General features: G+C 47.9%; 1 protein-coding gene across 4 annotated transcripts in view; it reads right to left on the reverse strand.

Annotated features, from left to right (window-relative positions):
- LOC134948964 (synaptotagmin-like protein 4) overlaps nt 1–21,612 on the reverse strand; it is a 354,237-nt gene that overhangs the window by 90,118 nt on the left and 242,507 nt on the right. For all 4 annotated transcript variants that reach the window (XM_063937274.1, XM_063937275.1, XM_063937277.1 and 1 more), the window contains one exon: nt 5,277–5,376. In XM_063937274.1, the coding sequence (XP_063793344.1) occupies nt 5,277–5,376 (100 nt within the window). The remainder of the gene's footprint in view (nt 1–5,276; nt 5,377–21,612) is intronic.

The following is a 21,612-nucleotide window of genomic DNA, read 5'->3' on the forward strand; positions in this document are numbered from 1 at the left end:
ATGAATTTTATGTTATAGTTCTGTTTGCATGCCAGGATTTCTCTTGTACTTGTTTAGAAGACTCTTGTTGGCCGCCGGTGGTGAGTCTGTGTAACTGCTACCTGTTTTCTATGTGTTAAGCCTCACCTGTCAGATATTTGGTCATTATGTGGTGAGTCTGTGTACTGCAGTCTGGCTCTTGTCTGCGTAACCTCACCTGCCAGTATTTTGGCCATTACCTTGTGCCTGGCTTTCAGCCATCCTGATTGGGGCGTGCTTCCCTTATTACCCAGCTAGCCCTGCCGTCCAGTGCTGGTGATAGAAGTTTGTTATTATACCTGTATGTTCCAGTTCTTGGTTAGCTTCCTGCAAGCTTGTTCCTGATCCCTGTCAGCAGCTTCCAGTGGAGCCTGTCTTCCTGCATTCATCTTGTGTATTCCAGTGTCCTGTGTCCAGTTTCCAGAGTACGGTCTGAGGGATCGTTTCCTGCTGTCCTCTGAGTTTGTCTTCCAGTGGAGTGGTCTGGTGTATGAAGCCTTGGGGTTTCGGTCGTTTCCTGCGCACACCTTCCGTGGTGTCGTGAGTAGCGGCTCTGCCGCACCTTACAGCTGAAGCCGTGTTCTCGTTATCTGTTTTTGATTGAGTCATTTTGGGGGAGGCTTCCGCATGGTTGCCCTTGCCGAACTACGACGGATTTGTATTTGGCATTTGGGCAGCGTTACTTTGGTTACCGTTTTTCTTGGCGGCCGCGCCGCACATAAATTAGTTTATTACTTTCTGTGGTTTCCCCTTTCTCTTTTGTGTCTGTCTTCGTTTTCCCCTTGTTCTCTCTCGGTCTCAGTTAACGCCTTGTCACCAACTAAGACCGGGGGGCATCGAAGTTCGGGCAGACCTAATCCGCTCGTTCAAACAAGGCTGCCATGGGCCCAAGAAACCATACTTTCGCAGGCGTTAGTCGACCACTAGGGAAGAACAACGGAGTCAGGGTTTTCCGTTAGGTATTGCTGTGTACCCTAGTTCTGTCGCAGCTTCATGCATCTGTCCTTGGAACTCTTCTGCTGCCACCCTATCTCCTGGGTTCCAAGTACGGAGAACATAACATTGGGTATGCGTGACTGTCATTGGGGATGCCGGCGGTCAGCATACCGACCGCAAATGCCGACAGGGGAGGCAAGTGCAACAAGCCCCTTGCGGGCTCGCTGCGCTCACCATAGGTTCTATTCCCATTCTATGGATGTCATGGACACCCACGAATGGAAATAGTCCCTGGTAGTCGGCATGCCGACTGTCGGGATTTAGAGTGGGGCGGGATGTAGCCCTTGGTAATGTGACCGACATGTGTGGTCACATAACTACATCCCTAACTAAGGACACTTTAAGACACTCAAGGAAACTTGCGGACAATAACAGCAAAGTTATATTGAATTCTTCCCAAGATCATTCTATCTATCTATCTATCTATCTATCTATCTATCTATCTATCTATCTATTTATCTATCTATCTATTTATCTATCTATCATTAGAATGGAAACTCGCACACTCTTCGATTTCAAATCACGAGTGCCAGAGCTGAAAACATTACAATATGATCCACTGGGGCTCTAGAAGGTGGAGGAACCAGCACAACCATCCATAATCCATAGTTTTTCTAATAAAGCACATTAAGCAGTAAACATGCCATCTCATCAATAAATAGGCAATACATTACATCTCCACAGTAGTACAGGCGGCAGCATCATATAATGTTGGCAGTCCTGCCGTCACCCTGCCAGCTGTTTCGGTGAAACCCTCTGAGAAAGGTGTGTCCAGCACCAAAATGGCTATCAGGATGACGGCAAGGCAAATCTTTTTGAATAACATACTGTATGCTTGCTGCTAAGAAAGTCACCTAAGCACGTCACAGGAGTCAGACCTTTATTGCTGTCATCCTTATATGTTCACTAGGCATGATCATGATGACATTTATATTTCTAAAATATTAACTTTATAAAGCCAAGTGAATAAGTACATATGATAAGGGCCACACTACTTTTCCACACTCAGGAACAGTGTCTGCATAGTGAAAGTACACCTGTGTGTTAGGGGTGGCAAACGTCATATGAAAGTCAAATCTTCAAACCAACTGCCAGCCTTTATATATGATTTACACAAATGATGAGAGCAAGGGGACTATGGCCCTCATTCCGAGTTGATCGGTCGCAAGGCGAATTTAGCAGTATTGCACACGCTAAGCCGCCGCCTACTGGGAGTGAATCTTAGCTTCTTAAAATTGCGACCGATGTATTCGCAATATTGCGATTACTAACTACTTAGCAGTTTCAGAGTAGCTTCAGACTTACTCTGCCTGTGCGATCAGTTCAGTGCTTGTCGTTCCTGGTTGACGTCACAAACACACCCAGCGTTCGCCCAGGCACTCCCACCGTTTCCCCGGCCACTCCTGCGTTTTTTCCGGAAACGGTAGCGTTTTCAGCCACACGCCCCTGAAACGCCGTGTTTCCGCCCAGTAACACCCATTTCCTGTCAATCACATTACGATCGCCGGAGCGAAGAAAAAGCCGTGAGTAAAAATACTTTCATCATAGTAAAGTTACTTGGCGCAGTCGCAGTGCGAACATTGCGCATGCGTACTAAGCGGATTTTCACTGCGATGCGATGAAAAATACCGAGCGAACAACTCGGAATGAGGGCCTATGTTTAGTACATGTGGCACCTGTGTGATGTTTTTTGTTATATTGCTTGGAGTTTACCCAGAAAAGCGTTGAGAAGGAATAGCCCAGTATAGCAATGAATGTCCCTGTAAATCCAACCTCTCTACAGTATATCATTACAGTGATCTTGTTCTCCTATGCTCTACCATCACTGTCAGTAACTCCTGTCCCATGCTGCATGGCTGGTACCTAAAACCTTCTCCTATCTCCAGTGCAAGGCACCCTCTTACGTCTGACACCTCCGCCAGCGGGGTAAGGGGGTGGCGAGCAGTGATTTGCATGCAGGAGGAGGGCAGGTTAGTGCTACTTGCATAATCGCTGTCTGCCAGGAGGGTTCAGTTTCAAGATTAGGGGGTGGAACCCAGGGGCGTAGACAGTACTTTGTGGGCCCCATGGCAACATTTTCATGGGGCCCCTGTCCCAATGCTTCTAGAGACCAATCTCCGCAGCAGTTGTTCACATTATTTCACATTGTAGGGCTGCCAGTACACATTATGCAACACAGTACCCCCAATTCACATTATGACATAGGGCCTAATTCAGACCTGATCGTATCAGCAAATTTGTTAGCAGATGGTCAAAACCATGGGCTTAATTCAGACCTGATCACTAGCAGGCAATTTTTGCACTGCTGCGATCAGATAGTCGCCACCTACAGGGGGAGTGTATTTTAGCTGTGCAAGTATGCAAGCGCGTGTGTAGCAGAGCTGTACAAACAGATTTTGTGCAGTCTCTGCGCAGCCCAGGACTTATTCAGCCGATGCGATCACATCAGCCTGTCCGGGACCGGAATCGACGTCAGGAACCCTCCCTGCTAACTCATGGACACGCCTGCGTTTTTCCAAACACTCCCTAAAAACGGTCAGTTGACACCCACAAACACCTTCTTCCTGTTAATCTCCTTGCGATCGTCAATGCGAACGGATCCGTCGTACAAACCTATTGCAGAGCGGCGATCTGCTTTGTACCCGTGCGACGCGCCTGCACATTGCGGTGCATACACATGCGCAGTTTGGACCTGATCGCCCGCTGCGCGAAAACGCATAGCAGCGAACAGGTCTGAATTACCCCCCATGTGCACTGCAGGGGGGGGGGGGCAGATATAACATGTGCAGAGAGTTAGATTTGGGTGTGGTGTGTTCAAACTGAAATCTAAATGACAGTGTAAAAATAAAGCAGCCGGTATTTAGCCTACACAGAAACAATATAACCCACCCAAATGTATCTCTCTCTGCACATGTTATATATGCCCACCCTGCAGTGCACATGGTTTTGCCCATCTGCTAACAAATTTGCTGCTACGATCAGGTCTGAATTAGGTCCACAGAGTGTCCACAGTTCATATTATGCCACATTACAGTGCCTCCACTTCATGTTTTGCCACATTACAGTATACCAGTTCATATTATGCATACCTCCCAACTTTTCTTTCTTGGAAGGAGGGACACACACGCAGCGTCATAGCGCGTGCTCCTGAAAAGGGTGTGGCCTAAGAAAAGGGGGCGTGACTTCACGGAAGGGCCCGCGATCGTGAGCCATGCCCCCATTTTCGTCACTGAGGGGGCATGCCCAGCGCTCTGTGAGCTGCTGGCATGCCCCCTCTCCCTCTGACTCCAGTGAATAGACGCTGTGCGCATGCGCACAGCGTCTATTCACCGCTGCTCTGCTAAGCAGGGCAGCGAGAGACAGAGCCTCCCAACTGTCCCCCCCACCGCGGTGCGGCCCGCGAGTGGGACAGCGGGACAGTTCCCAAAAAACGGGACTGTCCCGCGAAAATCGGGACAGTTGGGAGGTATGTATTATGTAACATTATAATGACCTCCAGTTCATTTTATACCACATTACAATGAACAGGTCAAGGGATGTAACTAGATATATTGTAGGCCCCACTGCAGAAGTTTGAAAGGGCCCCTATGTACCACCCAATGGTGAAAAATTAATGTAACAAATGTAACTATGACAGGAAAGGTGGCCCTCTCAGCTTTGGGACACATAGCAGCTGCACTCCCTGCACCTATGGTAGCTATGCCCTTGGTGGAACCTGAGCTAGCAGTGACATAACGCTATCATGATGCCTATGCGGAGCCTCCTGTCACTGCTGCTGTGTGACTCTGCAACTATGCTTAACTGCTGTGACCGTAAAGACTGAGGGCAGTTGTGAAGAAAGGGAGGGGTAGCCACTACTACTGTGCCTAGGGGCAGCCAAACCCCTAAATTTGCCTCTGACCACGCAGAGCTATGAACTAATGCAATAAAAAAGACTGGTAAAGAGGGATGAGCACCTGGGATCAGAGAGATGTGCACAGAGCGATGGGCATTTCTATGACTACAGACCCTCATAGAGCTATAGGGTTTCCAAACTTCTGCCGTCTCCAGGTAAGGGAGAGTCTGCACTGCTGGGGAAGGACAGATATGAGGGAAGGGATTATTTCTGTTAGGGCCTCACTCTGTGAAAACGGGATTTTCTTTCTCTGTACATAGCAGGGGTGGGGGGGGGGGGGGGGGAGTAATCTTTCTATACACCAACAGAATCATTATTAAAACGGTTATGTAACAAACACATTGGCAGACAGGCACACGGTGCTTACCTTTTCTGTGACACACGGTCTGGATGATTCAGACTCAAATGATGCATCTATCTGAAGCGAAGGCACACTTACAGCTGCATCATTATTACCTCCAATGGCACTGCAAGTATTAAAGAAATACATAGAAATAAATACAAATGTTTATAGCAAGACCTATGTTGTTTATTCTAAAATGTCTGTTTACACTGATAAGGCAGATTGCATGAACAGCTGAGAAGAGATAACTTATAAACACATATAAAAGCAATGCTCTTTTAAAGAGACTACACAACCAGCTCAGGCATAGTAGGGGTTGGTTAAAGCACAGTCGGATCAAGAGAGAGATGGTTAACAATAACTACGGTAATCAATCTTTAACTTAATTAAATGTTTTAAGTATTGGTGGGGATTAAATCTAATGGAAAATCCTATATAAGACACTCCTACGCACACTTATACTGATGCAGCTGTAATTAGGCTGCACTACTAGAGAACACTAAACAATAAAAAAAATAAAAAAAAATTATAACTTAGTAATGTGTGTATCCTTGCTGTGCAAGTCTGCGATCCTATGTGTACGCTGAGCTGCTAAAATCCAGTGTGTGCCATCTGTGCGCAGCCCAGGATTTACTCCTACAGTACGATCACATCAGGCTTTTCGGGGCTGGAGCTGACGTCAGACACACTCCCTGAAAACGCTTGGGCACACCTGTGTTTTTCCGGACCCTCCCAGTAAACGATCAGTTACCACCCACAAACGGCCTTCTCCTGTCAATCACCTTGCAAATTCCCGTGCGATCGGAATTTTCGCACCATCCCGTCGCTGACCAGTGATGCACGTTGTTGATGGCCGACGCGCGTGCACATTGCGGTGCATACGCATGCGCAGTTAGTACCTGATCACCCGCTGTGTGAAAACGCACAGCAGCGATAAGATCTGAATCAACCCTTGAATGCACAGCTCCTATTTATTGGAACAGAAAATCTAAAACTACAAACAGCATGCTACTAATGACCAATCAGGAGGACCGGGTTCAGTATAATTTACAGATGGACAAAATACACACGGTAATAATCCCAACAGCCATTGACCTACAGTCAAAATACCGACATGGTCAAAATACCGACATTCATTATGCCGACATTTTCAAAACGCTGACATAGTCAGAATACCGACATTTGAAATGATGACATGTCAAAATACCGACATGCATTTTTCGGGGGGGGGGGGGGTTGTGTCAATGTCGACATAGGTCGACATAGACACCGTCTAAGTGTACCGTGTCCCCTCGCATTGCCTGCTATTGTATTCCCCCTCCAAGTCCACTGTGATGGTAAAGTATGAACAAGTCTGTTTTGGGGCAAAAATTCCTTAAAACCGCATGTCGGCATTTTAAATGCTGGCATTGTGTCCCTCGGTAAATCAACTGCCACCCAGAGGACCATCCAGTCCTAATGAAGCATGAAAGGAAATACTGAACATTGTAAATAATGTGATTATGATTGGTTAGAATTTTTGTGTCGTATTTTACAGAAATATTATAAATATATGTTTAATATCAATGTATACATATTCAGATGGTGAATTTTTGTGCATTCTGCTGTTCGTTGTTGATACTAAATGAATGATGTGTATACTGCATAAGATGGCTTCATTATTGATGCCAGAGCCGTAACTAGACATTTTGGTGCCCTGTTCAAGAAAGAGAATTGGTGCCCCCCATAACTAAAGTAGGGAAAGTGCGCGCCGAAAGCTCACATAAAAAATATAGGAGCGTGGCTTCATGGGGAAGTGGCGTAGTGACATAACAATACCAATTCATATTATGCCGCACAGTAGTCTCCATTATTTAAATTACCCCACACAGTAGTGCCACTTAAATACATTACGCCAGGTAGTGTCTCTTTTATACACTACTCCTGGTAGAGCATCATTTTACACATTATTCCAGGCAGAGTCCCCTTTACACATTACTCTAGGCAGAACCCCCTTTTACACATTACCCCAGGCAGAGCACCCTTTTAACCATTACTTCATGCAGAGCCCCTTTTACACATTACACCAGGCAGAGCCCCCTTTTACACACTATGCCAGGTAGAGCCTCCTTTTACACATTACGCCAGGCAGAGTCTCCTTTAACACATTACGCCAGGCAGAGCCCCCTATTACACATTACGCCAGGCAGAGCCCCCTTTTACACATTACGCCAGGCAGAGCCCCCTTTTACACATTACGCCAGGCAGAGCTCCCTTTTACACATTACACCAGGCAGAGCCCCCTTTTACACATTATGCCAGGTAGAGCCCCCTATTACACATTACGCCAGGCAGAGCCTCCTTTTACACATTACGCCAGGCAGAGCCCCCTATTACACATTACGCCAGGCAGAGCCCCCTTTTACACATTACGCCAGGCAGAGCTCCCTTTTACACATTACTCCAGGCAGAGCCCCTGTTACACTATATGGCGGGATGGGGTTGTTATTGTTTGTGAGTGTGTGTGCTAAGTTATACTTATGTTGCTCTGGAGCAGCAGCTTCCAAGAGCCGCCCAAACACAGCAGCTCTTCAGATGCTGTGGACACAACAGAAGGGGTAGCCAGGAGGGGCAAAGCATACCAAGGGATGGTAAGCTGCAGCGCTGCCCGGCTACCTATGTGAGAAATAGCCAGGCGCTGCAGCTACCCAGCAGTGTTTGGAGAAAGGAGAACATTGCATTCCAGCATAAATACTATCTGTAAAACACAGGGAGTGGTGGTATCATGGTTTGGGCCTGTTTTGCTGCATCAGGCTCAGGGCGATTTGCTGTCATTGATGGGACAATGAATACTGAATTATACCAAAATATTCTAAAGGAAAAAATCAGGGCATCTGTCCATAAGCTGCATATCAAGAGAATGTTGGTCATGCAGCAAGACAATGACCCAAAGCACACAAGTTATTTGAACAAAGAATGGTTAAAAAAGAATACATTTTAAGTTTTGGAAGGCCAAGTCAAAATCTTGACCTTAATCTACTGGAAATGTTGCAGATGGACCTGAAACGAACAGTTCATGGGAGTAAACCCACCAACATATTGAACATGTCACACTAGGTCCTAGAGGGGGAGACAAGGACAAAAACTTGCGCAAAGGGAAATGTTTTGGATCCAGGTACTGAACACCCTTATTCCTGAAGGTCAAAATGAATATTATGAGCTAGCCCCTTTCATATAACTCCTTCCTTCCTGCTTGTATAGATTAAAATAAGATTTTACTTACCGGTAAATCTATTTCTCGTAGTCCGTAGAGGATGCTGGGGACTCCGTAAGGACCATGGGGAATAGACGGGCTCCGCAGGAGATAGGCCACTTTAAGAAAGACTTTAGGATTCTGGGTGTGCACTGGCTCCTCCCTCTATGCCCCTCCTCCAGACCTCAGTTAGGGAAACTGTGCCCAGAGGAGACGGACAGTACGAGGAAAGGATTTTAGTTAACCTAAGCGCAAGATTCATACCAGCCACACCAATCACACCGCATAACCTGTGATAAACTATCCAGTTAACAGCATGAACAACAACATAGACTCGGTTCGAACCGATGAAACTATAACATAACCCTTATGTAAGCAATAACTATATACAAGTCTTGCAGAAGAAGTCCGCACTTGGGACGGGCGCCCAGCATCCTCTACGGACTACGAGAAATAGATTTACCGGTAAGTAAAATCTTATTTTCTCTAACGTCCTAGAGGATGCTGGGGACTCCGTAAGGACCATGGGGATTATACCAAAGCTCCCAAACGGGCGGTAGAGTGCGGATGACTCTGCAGCACCGATTGAGCAAACAGGAGGTCCTCCTCAGCCAGGGTATCAAACTTATAGAACTTTGCAAAGGTGTTTGACCCCGACCAAGTAGCTGCTCGGCACAACTGTAATGCCGAGACCCCTCGGGCAGCCGCCCAAGAAGAGCCCACCTTCCTAGTGGAATAGGCCTTAACCGATTTAGGCAATGGTAATCCTGCCGTAGAATGCGCCTGCTGAATCGTGTTACAGATCCAGCGAGCAATAGTCTGCTTTGAAGCAGGAGTGCCAACCTTGTTGGCCGCATACAGAACAAACAGAGCTTCAGTCTTCCTGATCCTAGCTGTTCTGGACACATAAATCTTCTAAGCCCTGACCACATCCAGGTACTCGGAATCCCCCAAGTCCCGCGTAGCGACAGGCACGACAATAGGTTGGTTCATATAAAAAGATGAGACCACCTTTGGCAGAAATTGAGGACGAGTCCTCAATTCTGCCCTATCCACATGAAAAACCAGGTAGGGGCTTTTATACGACAAAGCCGCCAGTTCCGAAACACGCCTTGCAGAAGCCAAGGCCAATAACATAATCACTTTCCAAGTGAGATATTTCAATTCCACCGTCTTGAGAGGTTCAAACCAAGGTGACTTGAGGAAACTTAATACCACGTTAAGATCCCAAGGTGCCACCGGAGGTACAAAGGGAGGCTGAATATGCAGTACCCCCTTCACAAATGTCTGTACTTCAGGAAGAGAAGCCAATTCTTTTTGGAAGAAAATGGATAAGGCCGAAATTTGGACCTCTATGGACCCTAATTTTAGGCCCAAATTCACTCCCGTTTGCAGGAAGTGAAGCAGACGGCCCAAATGGAACTCCTCCGTAGGAGCAGCTCTGGCCTCACACCAAGACACATATTTTCGCCATATACGGTGATAATGTTTCGATGTCACGTCCTTCCTAGCCTTGATCAGGGTAGGAATGACCTCCTCCGGAATACTTTTTTCTCCTAGGATCCGGCATTCCACCGCCATGCCGTCAAACGCAGCCGCGGTAAGTCTTGGAACAGACAGGGCCCCTGCTGCAGCAGATCTTGCCTTAGGGGAAGAGGCCACGGATCTTCTGTGAGCAACTCTTGCAGATCCGGATACCAAGTCCTTCGTGGCCAATCCGGAACAATGAGGATTGTTCTGACTCCTCTTAGCCTTATTATTCTCAAAACCTTGGGTATGAGAGGTAGAGGAGGGAACACATAGACCGATCTGAACACCCAAGGTGTCACTAGAGCGTCTACCGCTACCGCCTGAGGGTCCCTGGACCTGGCGCAATACCGCTTTAGCTTTTTGTTGAGACAGGACGCCATCATGTCGTCTATCTGAGGCAGTCCCCACCGACCCACGATCTGTGCGAAGACTTCTGGATGAAGTCCCCACTCTCCCGGATGCAGGTCGTGTCTGCTGAGGAAGTCCGCTTCCCAGTTGTCCACCCCCGGGATGAATACTGCTGATAGAGCGCTTACATGGCCTTCCGCCCAGCGAAGAATCCTGGTCGCTTCTGCCATGGCCACTCTGCTCCTTGTGCCGCCTTGGCGGTTTACATGAGCCACTGCCGTGACATTGTCTGACTGAATCTGAACCGGTTTGTCCCGAAGCAATGCCTCCGCTTGGCGTAGGGCATTGTATATGGCCCTCAACTCCAGGACGTTGATGTGGAGACCAGTCTCCAGATTTGACCAGAGACCTTGGAATTTTTTTCCCAGTGTGACCGCTCCCCAACCTCGGAGGCTTGCGTCCGTGGTCACCAGGATCCAGTCCTGAATTCCGAACCTGCGGCCTTCTAGGAGGTGAGCACTGAGCGGCCACCACAGGAGAGATACCCTGGCTCAGGGAGACAGGGTGATCCTTTGATGCATTTGTAAATGGGACCCGGACCAATTGTCCAGTATATCCCATTGAAAGGTCCTCGCATGGAACCTGCCAAAGGGGATGGCCTCGTACGATGCCACCAACTTCCCCAGGACACATGTGCAATGATGCACTGAAACCGTTTTTAGCTTTAATAGGTTCCTGACCAGGGCCATGAGCTCCTGAGCCTTTTCCATCGGAAGAAAAACCTTTTTCTGGTCTGTGTCTAGAATCAGACCCAGAAAGGTCAGGCGCGTTGTAGGGACTAGCTGGGACTTCGGTAAATTGAGAATCCAGCCGTGCCCCTGCAACATCCTCACCGACAGCGACACGCTGTCCAGCAACTTCTCCTGAGATCTCGCCTTTATGAGGAGATCGTCCAAGTATGGGATAATTGTGACCCCCTGCTTGCGCAGGAGCACCATCATTTCCGCCATTACCTTGGTGAAAATTCTCGGGGCTGCGATGACCGCTCTGAGCGATTCCATCTTGAACTTGAACTTTTTCAAGTACAAGTTCAGGGATTTTAGATTCAAAATGGGCCTGACCGAACCGTCCGGTTTCGGGACCACAAACAGGGTTGAGTAATACCCCTCTGCTTGCTGGAGAAGAGGCACTTTGACTATCACCTGTTGAAGATACAATTTTTGAATTGCAGTCAACACTAACTCCCTCTCTGATGGGGAAGCTGGCAGAGCCGATTTGAAAAACCGGCGAGGAGGCACGTCTTCAAATTCCAGCCTGTATCCCTGAGAAACAATCTCTATAGCTCAGGGATCCACCTGTGAGTGAACCCAGACCTGGCTGAAAAATTGAAGATGCGCCCCCACTTGAGCTGACTCCCCCCGGGAAGCCCCAGCGTCATGCGGTGGACTTTGCAGATGTAGGGAAGGACTTCTGCTCCTGGGAACTAGCTGCATGCAGCTTTTTTCCCTTGCCTTTTCCTCTGGCAAGGAAGGACGATCCCCGTACCTTCTTGCTTTTATTGGAACGAAACGGACTGCATTTGATAATGAGGTGCCTTTTTAGTATGCTGCGGGGGGACATAAGGTAAGAAATTCGATTTACCGGCCGTAGCAGTAGAGACAAGGTCCGAGAGGCCTTCTCGAAACAACTCCTCCCCCCTATAAGGCAACGACTCCATATGCCGCTTTGAGTCGGCATCCCCCGTCCACTGTCGGGTCCACAGGAGTTGCCTAGCAGAAATAGACATAGCATTTATTCTGGAGCTTAGTAAACAAATGTCTCTTTGAGCATCCCTCATATATAAAGCAGCATAAGAATCCTTTTGGGAACTTGTAGTCTCCTATCTGGAGATTCCCAAGCCTTTTCGCACAAGTCGCTTAGTTCAAATGAGGACGGAAAAGTGACCTCAGGCTTTTTCCCTTTATACATGTGTACCCTCGTGTCAGGGACAGGGGGTTCCTCAGTGATATGCAAAGGCTCTTTAATGGCCATAATCATGTAACGAATACCTTTCGCCACCTATGGCTGTAATTTTGCATCCTCATAGTCGACACTAGAGTCAGTCTCTGTGTCGGTATCTGTGTCAGTGATCTGGGATATGGTGCGCTTTTGAGACCCCGAAGGTCCTGGTGCCACAGGGAAAGGCATGGTCTGACTACCTGACTGATCCCTAGCTTCAGCCTTGTCTAATCGTTTATGCAGTAAATTTACATTTGCATTCAAGACATTCCACATATCCACCCAGTCCGGTGTCGGCGTTGCCGACGGCGACCTGACCATCATGCACTCCCCCACCTCCTTAGGTGAGCCTTCCTCGTCAAACGTGTCGACACATACGTACCGACACACTTCACACACACAGGGAATCTCTTTTCTGAAGACAGGTTCCTCCTGAGGCCCTTTGGAGAGACAGAGAGAGAGTATGCCAGCACACACCCCAGCGCTATATGTCCCTGGAGAAAAACACAGAATGTTTACCCAGTAGTGCTGCTGTAGTGTATAAACGCCAATAATGTGCCCCCCTCTACTTTAAAACCCCCTCTCACCGTGTGTCAAGCAGGGGAGAGTCCGGGGAGCTTCCTCTCAGCGGTGCTGTGTAGAGAAAATGGCGCTGGTGAGTGCTGAGGGTGAATTAAACAATGGCGGGGGCTCTTTTATATACATGTACAGTGCCCACCTGTACATAGGAGAGGTGTTTGATTGCTGCCCATGGCGCCCCCCCTGCCCCCTGCACCCTTACAGTGACCGGAGTGTGTGAGGTGTAGCGGAGCAATGACGCACAGCTGCAGTGCTGTGCGTTACCTCTGTGAAGCACCGAAGGCTTCTGCCGCCTGAGACGTCTTCTGTCTTCGTTTCTTCTGGTTCTTGATAATGTCGGTATTATCTTAGACCGCAAAGCTATACCCCTGAGTACACAATTACCGTTGAGCCGCTATGGCCGCTAAATTACGTGCACATGCTACGCACTTTGTACGCTATTTGCGTACAGAGTCCTGCACATGGTACACACTTGGCGTACGCATGCTGCGCTGAGTGTACGGAGAACACAAAGCGAGCGCACAAACAATTGATAACCTTTAAACCATTTTAATGATTCAATGTAATGATATGCTTACACTTTAAACCTTTAACAGTAAAGTACTGTAAATGATGTTATACCTTTAAACCTTAAGAAGCGCTGGCGATACAAAGTACCCGCAGTGCGTACACCTTATCAATGCTATACACCTTATACAGATAAATCTACTATAAAGCCCATGCAGGAAAGTGAAAAAACAACACAGTTTGTAGTTGAAACCACAAAGTTCTAAGGCCACCATGGATTGATACCAAAAGACACAAACAATACAATTTATACACTACAGGCTAACAAGTAAATCTAAACAGAATAATGGCTACAGAGAATGTACGTACGTGAGAATATTCGCAAGCGGTCCTCCGCTGGTCATACAGATAGCGTTTAGAGTCTTCTGACCGGCCAGGCAACAATGGTCCTTTTATACACAACATGCATACACAATACAATGGTCACTGTAATCTCATTGTTCATTGGACATAGAGATATGTCTCCACATTACAGCAAAGGTCATAGGTGGATTTGAAAAGGTGGGCGATGTCTTATCCAACTGCTCTTGTGGGTGGTATCCTCTGGATTCCCGTCGCATATGTAATTTACAGTAAATACAGTTAATGTTCATAATCTACTTTTGTACATAACTATACGCAGGAACAAGCGATCTTTTTCTAACTAACACCGGAACGTTACCCTCATAATACCCTACAGCTGGATACTAGACATCACCTTCCAACCTTTACCTGACCCTTCCCATCTTGCAAAGGCGACTCTCTCTGTCCAGGAACTGTTTAAACTAGTAATACTCGCTGACATGGTCTAGGTGAACTATATCTACAAAATGCACTATTTGGGTTAAATATGCAATGTTCTAATAACACGCTACACGCTTACAAACTCCGCCGTAAATACCCATATCATGCGCATGATCGCCAGAGCGATCTTTCGCAACTTGCGGATATGTGCACACACGGCGGACTGAGTGCACGAGCAGCGGGCATGTGCATGGGGTTAGTACAAGGCATATGCATTATGATATTTTTCGACTTTGACACTCTGTGAGGAGAACGGCGGCGCGGCTCTGGGGTGAACACCCAGGACGAACCTGTGTTCATTCCCTCTGGAGCTAATGGTGTCCAGTAGCCGAGGAAGCAGAGCCTAACATTTAAGTAAGTCTGCTCCTCTCTCCTCAGTCCCTCGATGCAGGGAGCCTGTTGCCAGCAGTGCTCCCTGAAAAAGAGAAAAAATCATAACAAAAATGCTTTCTAAGCAGGAAACTAAGGAGAGCTCCCTGCAGTGCACCCATTCTCCTCTGGGCACAGTCTAAAACTGAGGTCTGGAGGAGGGGCATAGAGGGAGGAGCCAGTCCACAACCAGAATCCTAAATTCTTTCTTAAAGTGCCCTATCTCCTGCGGAGCCCGTCTATTCCCCATGGTCCTTACGGAGTCCCCAGCATCCTCTAGGACGTTAGAGAAATTATATTATTTGGTACCACAGTATGCGGTATATCACGTGATACCAACTTTTTATTTTGTTTGTGATTTTTAATAATATGTTTTGCAATAATGTTTTTTAATAATGTTTTTAATGTCTTTATTATTGTTTTTTATGGTATGTAAATACACATTTCCATATTTTTGATTGTTTGGAACCTTATTTATACATGTGTATGCATATTCATATGCATGTTTATATACTTATATGGAAAGCTATGCACATATTTATAAATATATTTCTCTATGGGACTAACGAAAAATGAATATGCAGCACTCCCTTTACAAACGTCTGAACTTCAGGAAGAGAAGCCAGTTCCTTTTGAAAGAAAATGGATAGGGCTGAAATCTGGACCTCAATGGACCCCAATTTTAAGCCCAAAGTCACTCCCGACTGTAGGAAGTTAAGGAAACGGCCCAGCTGGAATTCCTCCGTAGGGGCATTCCTGGCCTCACACCAAGCAACTTATTTTCGCCATATACGGTGATAATGCTTAGCCGTCACGTCCTTCCTAGCCTTTATTAGCGTAGGAATAACCTCATCCGGAATGCCTTTTTCTGTTAGGATCCGGCGTTCAACCGCCATGCCGTCAAACGCAGCCGCGGTAAGTCTTGGAACAGACAGGGCCCCTGTTGCAACAGATCCTGTCTGAGAGGCAGAGGCCATGGGTCCTCTGTGAGCATTTCTTGCAATTCCGGATACCAAGTCCTTCTTGGCCAAACCGGAACAATGAGTATTGTTCTCACTCCTCTTTTTCTTACGATTCTCAGCACCTTGGGTATGAGAGGAAGAGGAGGAAATACATAAACCGACTGGAACACCCACGGTGTCACTAGTGCGTCCACAGCTATCGCCTGAGGGTCTCTTGACCTGGCGCAATACATTTGTAGCTTTTTGTTGAGGCGGGATGCCATCATATACACCTGTGGCAGTTCCCAACGACTTGTAATCTGTGTGAAGACTTCTTGATGAAGTCCCCACTCTCCCAGGTGGAGGTTGTGCCTGCTGAGGAAGTCTGCTTCCCAGTTGTCAACTCCCGGAATGAACACTGCTAACAGTGCTTTTACGTGATTCTCCGCCCCGCGAAGAATTCCGGTGGCTTCCGCCATCGCCACCCTGCTCCTTGTGCCGCCTTGGCGGTTTACATGAGCCACTGCGGTGATGTTGTCTGCCTGAATCAGCACCGGTTGGTAGCGAAACAGAGGCTCTGCTTGACTTAGGGCGTTGTATATGGCACTTAGTTCCAGGATATCGATGTGCAGACAAGCCTCCTGACTTGACCACAGACCCTGGAAATTTCTTCCCTGTGTGACTGCTTCCCACCCTCGGAGGCTTGCATCCGTGGTCACCAGGACCCAGTCCTGAATGCCGAACCTGCAACCCTCGATAAGGTGAGCACTCTGCAGCCACCACAGAAGAGACACCCTGGCCCTGGGGGACAGGGTGATCAGCCGCTGCATCTGAAGATGCGATCCGGACCACCTGTCCAACAGATCCCACTGACAGGTCCTCGCATGTAACCTGCCGAAGGGAATGGCTTTGTATGACGCCACCATCTTTCCCAGGACTCGCGTGCATTGATGCACCGACACCTGTTTTGGTTTTAAGAGGCCTCTGACCAGAGTCACAAGCTCCTGAGCCTTCTCCGCCGGGAGAAAAGCCTTCTTCTGGTCTGTGTCCAGAATCATGCCCAAGAAGGGCAGACGCGTCGTGCTGTTGCAACACCTCCCGAGAGCGTGCTACGCTGATCAGCAACTGCTCTCTGGACCTCGCCTTTATGAGGAGATCGTCCAAGTATGGGATAATTGTAACTCCTTGCTTTCGCAGAAGCATCATCATTTCTGCCATTACCTTGGTAAATATTCTCGGTGCCGTGGACAGACCAAACGGCAACGTCTGGAATGGGTAATGACAATCCTGTACCACAAATCTGAGGTACGCCTGATGAGGTGGATAAATGGGGACATGAAGGTATGCATTCTTTATGTCCCGAGACACCATATAATCCCCCCTTCCAGGCTTGCGATGACCGCTCTGAGCGATTCCATCTTGAACTTGAACCTTTTCAGGTATATGTTCAGGAATTTTAAATTCAATATGGGTCTGACCGAACCGTCTGGTTTCGGTACTACAAACCTGGTCGAATAATATAACCCTTTCCCTGTTGAAGGAGGGGAACCTTGACCACCACCTGCTGAAGATACAATTTGTGAATTGCAGTTAACACTGTTTCCCTCTCGTGGGGGGTCTCGTGGGGGGAAGCCGGCAGGGCCGTCGGTGAGGGGGCATCTTCTCAAAGTCCAGCTTGCATCCCTGAGACACAATATCTATTGCCCAGGGACCTAACAGGGAGTGAACCCACTTGTGGCTGAACTTACACAGGCGTGCCCCCACCGGGCCTAGCTCCGCCTGTGGAGCCCCAGCGACATGCGGTGGATTTTTGTAGAGGCCGGGGAGGACTTCTGTGCCTGGGACCTAGCTGTGTTGTGCAGCTTCTTTCCTCTGCCCCCGCCTCTGGCAAAAAAGGACGCACCTCGGACTTCCTTGTTTCTTTGTTCTAAAGGATGCATTTGATAATTTCGCGCTTTCCTAGGCTGTGCAGGAATATAAGGCAAAACAACAGAATTACCAGCTATAGCTGTGGAGACCAGGTCCGAGAACCCTTCTCCACACAATCCTCAGCCTTCCATATGCCTCTTAAGTCGGCATCATCTGTCCATTGCATATTCTACAGGACACGTCAAGCAGAAATCGACATAGCTTTGTCTGTAGGACCCAGTATACTCATGTCTCTTTGGGCATTTATATATATATATATATATATATCTTAAGACAGCATCTTTAATATATATATATATCTCTATATATATCTACATACTAGGGTCTCAATCTCTGCTGATAAGGTACCTGTCCACGCTGCCCCAGCGCTATAAACCCATGCCGACACAATCGCCGGTCTGTGCAGGATCCCTGAGAATAGCTGTTACGACAGGTTACCTTTTGGGCAAACGTGACACCCTAGGGGAAGATTCCCATCGTATCCTGGCCCTAGTGGGGAAAGGATACTGCCTGAGAATTCTTTGTGGGAAACTGCAGTCTCTTGTCTGGAGATTCCCGCTCTTTTTCCTCATGAGAGGAGGGAAATTTACCTCAGCTTTCTTCCCCTTAAACATGTGTACCCTTGTGTCAGGGACAGATGAGTCATCAGTGATATGCAAATCATCTTTTATTACAATAATCATATATTGAATACTTTTCTGCCATTTTGGCTGTAACTTTGCATTATCGTAGTCGACACTGGAGTCAATCTCCGTGTCGACATCAGTGTTTATTATTTTGGCTAGTGAGCATTGAGAGACACTGAAGGTCTCTGCGACAGAGGGTAGATTTCCTGTCTGTTCTCTAATCTTTTGTGCAATAAATTCACCTCAGCACTTAATTACACATATCCAACAGGTGTCGGCTTTGTCGACGGGGACACCCTCACACACATATCTGCTCTATCTCCTCCTTAGGGGAGCCTTTTACCTCAGACATGTCGACACACACGTACCGACACACCAAACGGTAGTGTTTGTTGGCCCATTTACAGACCCTTAATACGGGATGAGAAGGATTTAATGTATACTTCGCAATACCTCGAAGCTTATTTAGAACATATACGGCACGATGATACATGCCCCTCAGACATGGATTCATACATACATGCTTTCTACTATCCCACTAGGTCATACATTTCTCACCTACAACTCTCCCCCGACCGTCCAAAACTTCTGTAGATATTGTATAGATATTTTTCTGTTTAGTGATTAGATAGTGGCAGTTATTGGTGACTGCCAAAGGGTGGACTGTCAAAGTCGAAAAATATTGCAGTACACATATCATGTACAAACTACACACAGATGGCCTCCGTGCTCGTACTTGCTCTGCTGTGCGTGTGCATATTCGCAATTTGCGTATGGTCGCTCCCGCGGTCCTGCGTATTAGCGCGTAGTATGAGTATTTACGGTAGAGTTTGTGAACGCATGGAAGGCTATCAAAACACATTACATATTTAATCCAAATAGTGCACAATGTACACATAGTCTCCCTGCACCACACCAGAAAGTAACAGCAGTTTAAATGGTAACAGAACAAAGGGATTCACCTTTACAGGATAGGAGGGGACAGAACGAGGTTACAAAGTGGTGTTTGGTATCCAGCTGAAGGGTATTTTAAGGGTAACATTCTGGTGTTGGTTTAAGAAAGATCGCATGTTCCTGCGGATAGTTATGTGCAGGAGCAGGATATAGATATAAACTGTATTTACTGTACATTATGTATGCGGCGGGAATCCAGAGAAGACCACCCACAAGAGCAGTTGGAACAGACATCGCCCACCTATTCAAACCGACCTATGACCTCTCCTGTACTGTAAATGACCATCCCTGTGTCCAATGGACAAAGAGATTACAGTATCCTTTGTGTTATGTTTTGGATGAAGTGTATAAAGAGAGCCTGCAGCAGGCCTGGTCAGACACAAGACTCACAAAGTTATCTATTAGATGACTGAGGACCGGACCGGGTAGCGCGGCGAATCCAATCACGTATGTACCATTGAATATAGCCATTTACTCTGTTATATTGTATTGTATTGTTTGTATTGTTACCCCCTTTCAGCAATAATACGCTGTGGTGTCGGAACCCAGCGGTTTAATTACAATCTGGAGTCGTGTCTTCATTGCCCTGCTAAGGTTTAAAGCAGGGGTGGGGAACCTTTTTTCTACCGAGGGCCATTTGGATATTTATAAAATCCTTCGGGGGCCATACAAAAATTCTCAACTTAAAAAATTACCCTGCCCCCCAGCAGGTCTGCCCCATAGAGGTACTGTGTGTGCGCGGTGGATGCGCGCGCCCAAAAAAATGGGTGTGGCCAGTTAAAATGGGACGTGATACACATATGCCCTCAATATTGCAGTGCCAGATCCACAATTGCCCCCACAGTGCCAGGTATACAAATGCCCTTCACAGTGCCAGGTATACAAATGCCCCCACAGTGCCAAGTATACAAATGCCCCTCACAGTGCCAGGTGTACAAATGCCCCCCACAGTGCCAGGTATACAGATGCCCCCACAGTGCCAGGTATACAAATGCCCCTCAAAGTGCCAGGTATACAGATGTCCCCACAGTGCCAGGTATACAGATGCCCCCACAGTGAAAGGTATACAGATGCCCCCCCCCCCACAGTGCCAGGTATACAGATGCCCCTCACAGTGCCAGGTATACAAATGCCCCTTACAGTGCCAGGTGTACAAATGCCCCTCACAGTGCCAGGTATACAGATGTCCCCACAGTGCCAGGTATACAGATGCCCCCACAGTGTCAGGTATACAAATGCCCCTCACAGTGCCAGGTATACAGATGCCCCCACAGTGCCAGGTATACAGATGCCCCCACAGTGCCAGGTATACAGATGCCCCCCACAGTGCCAGGTATACAGATGCCCCCACAGTGCCCCCCCCCCCCCCCCTTCCGTGCTACTTACCGCTCCTTTCGGCGGGACACGGAGGAGAGTGCGGCTATGTTGGGCGGCGGCGTGTAGGACTTGAAACCAGCCGCCGGTTCGAGATCCAATCAGAGCTCGCGGACCGGCAGCAGCGGCTCCTGATTGGCTGCCGGTCCGCGAGCTCTGATTGGCTCACGAACCGGCGGCTGGTTTCAAGTTCTACACGCCGCCGCCGCGCTCTCCTCCCTGTCCTGACACTGACAGCTGAGACACGCTGCCGCCGGACTGAGCGGCGGCGTGTCTCACTGGGAGAAGCGGGTGGGCCGGAGCAAACGGCTTTGCGGGCCTTATACGGCCCACGGGCCGGAGGTTCCCCACCCCTGGTTTAAAGTGTGTTATCATTGCATTGCATAGCTGTTAAGGGTTTGCGGTGTATCTCTGGGTGTGTACGCGCTGTGAGTACTTTGTACCGTCAGCGCGGCGTTTGTACGCAAAGTTCATACACAGTACGGGACTTTGTACGCTAATAGCGGACAAAGTACGTAGAGTGTGTATTAAGTACAGCTGCCGCAGCGGCTCCATGGTAAAGTGTATTTAAGGTGTGTTTAAGGTATAGCTTTCATTCCTGTAGATAAATCAGGGGGGAGCCCAAATTACTGTCTTGCCCCGGGTGACGAAGATCCTCTTTTCGGCCCTATGTTAGTGTGTGTATTTGTATGAAATCAGTCACTAGCATTGTCCATGAGCACCTTCCAAATTCATGCTGACTCTCCAGCTACCAATTTTGATATCCCTCTGCCCAACTACTGCTTGCTAGCTATTGCTAGATTTCATTATCTGTCTCTCACTGATCTTTCTTCTTTAGAGCCGTAACTAGACTTTTTTGTGCTCTGTGGCAGAAAGAGAACTGCCCCCCCCACTCCTCCCGCCCTTCCATTTTTCCAACATCGTCATAAGGTGCATGCCTCATGGGGAAGGGGCATGACAAAACTGATCCCAGAGAAAGCCCATGCTATGATGCCCCTTCCCACATTTTGAGAACTCACTGTTATTTAGTTACAATACACTTTATTAAATAATACCCCTTTCACACCGCCTGAGGCAGGTCACACCCGGGAGCCTGACAAAGGATCTGCCAGGGTACAATCACATTATCT

The sequence above is a fragment of the Pseudophryne corroboree genome, chromosome 8, assembly GCF_028390025.1.
Source record: "Pseudophryne corroboree isolate aPseCor3 chromosome 8, aPseCor3.hap2, whole genome shotgun sequence".
Taxonomy (NCBI): Eukaryota; Metazoa; Chordata; class Amphibia; order Anura; family Myobatrachidae; genus Pseudophryne; species Pseudophryne corroboree.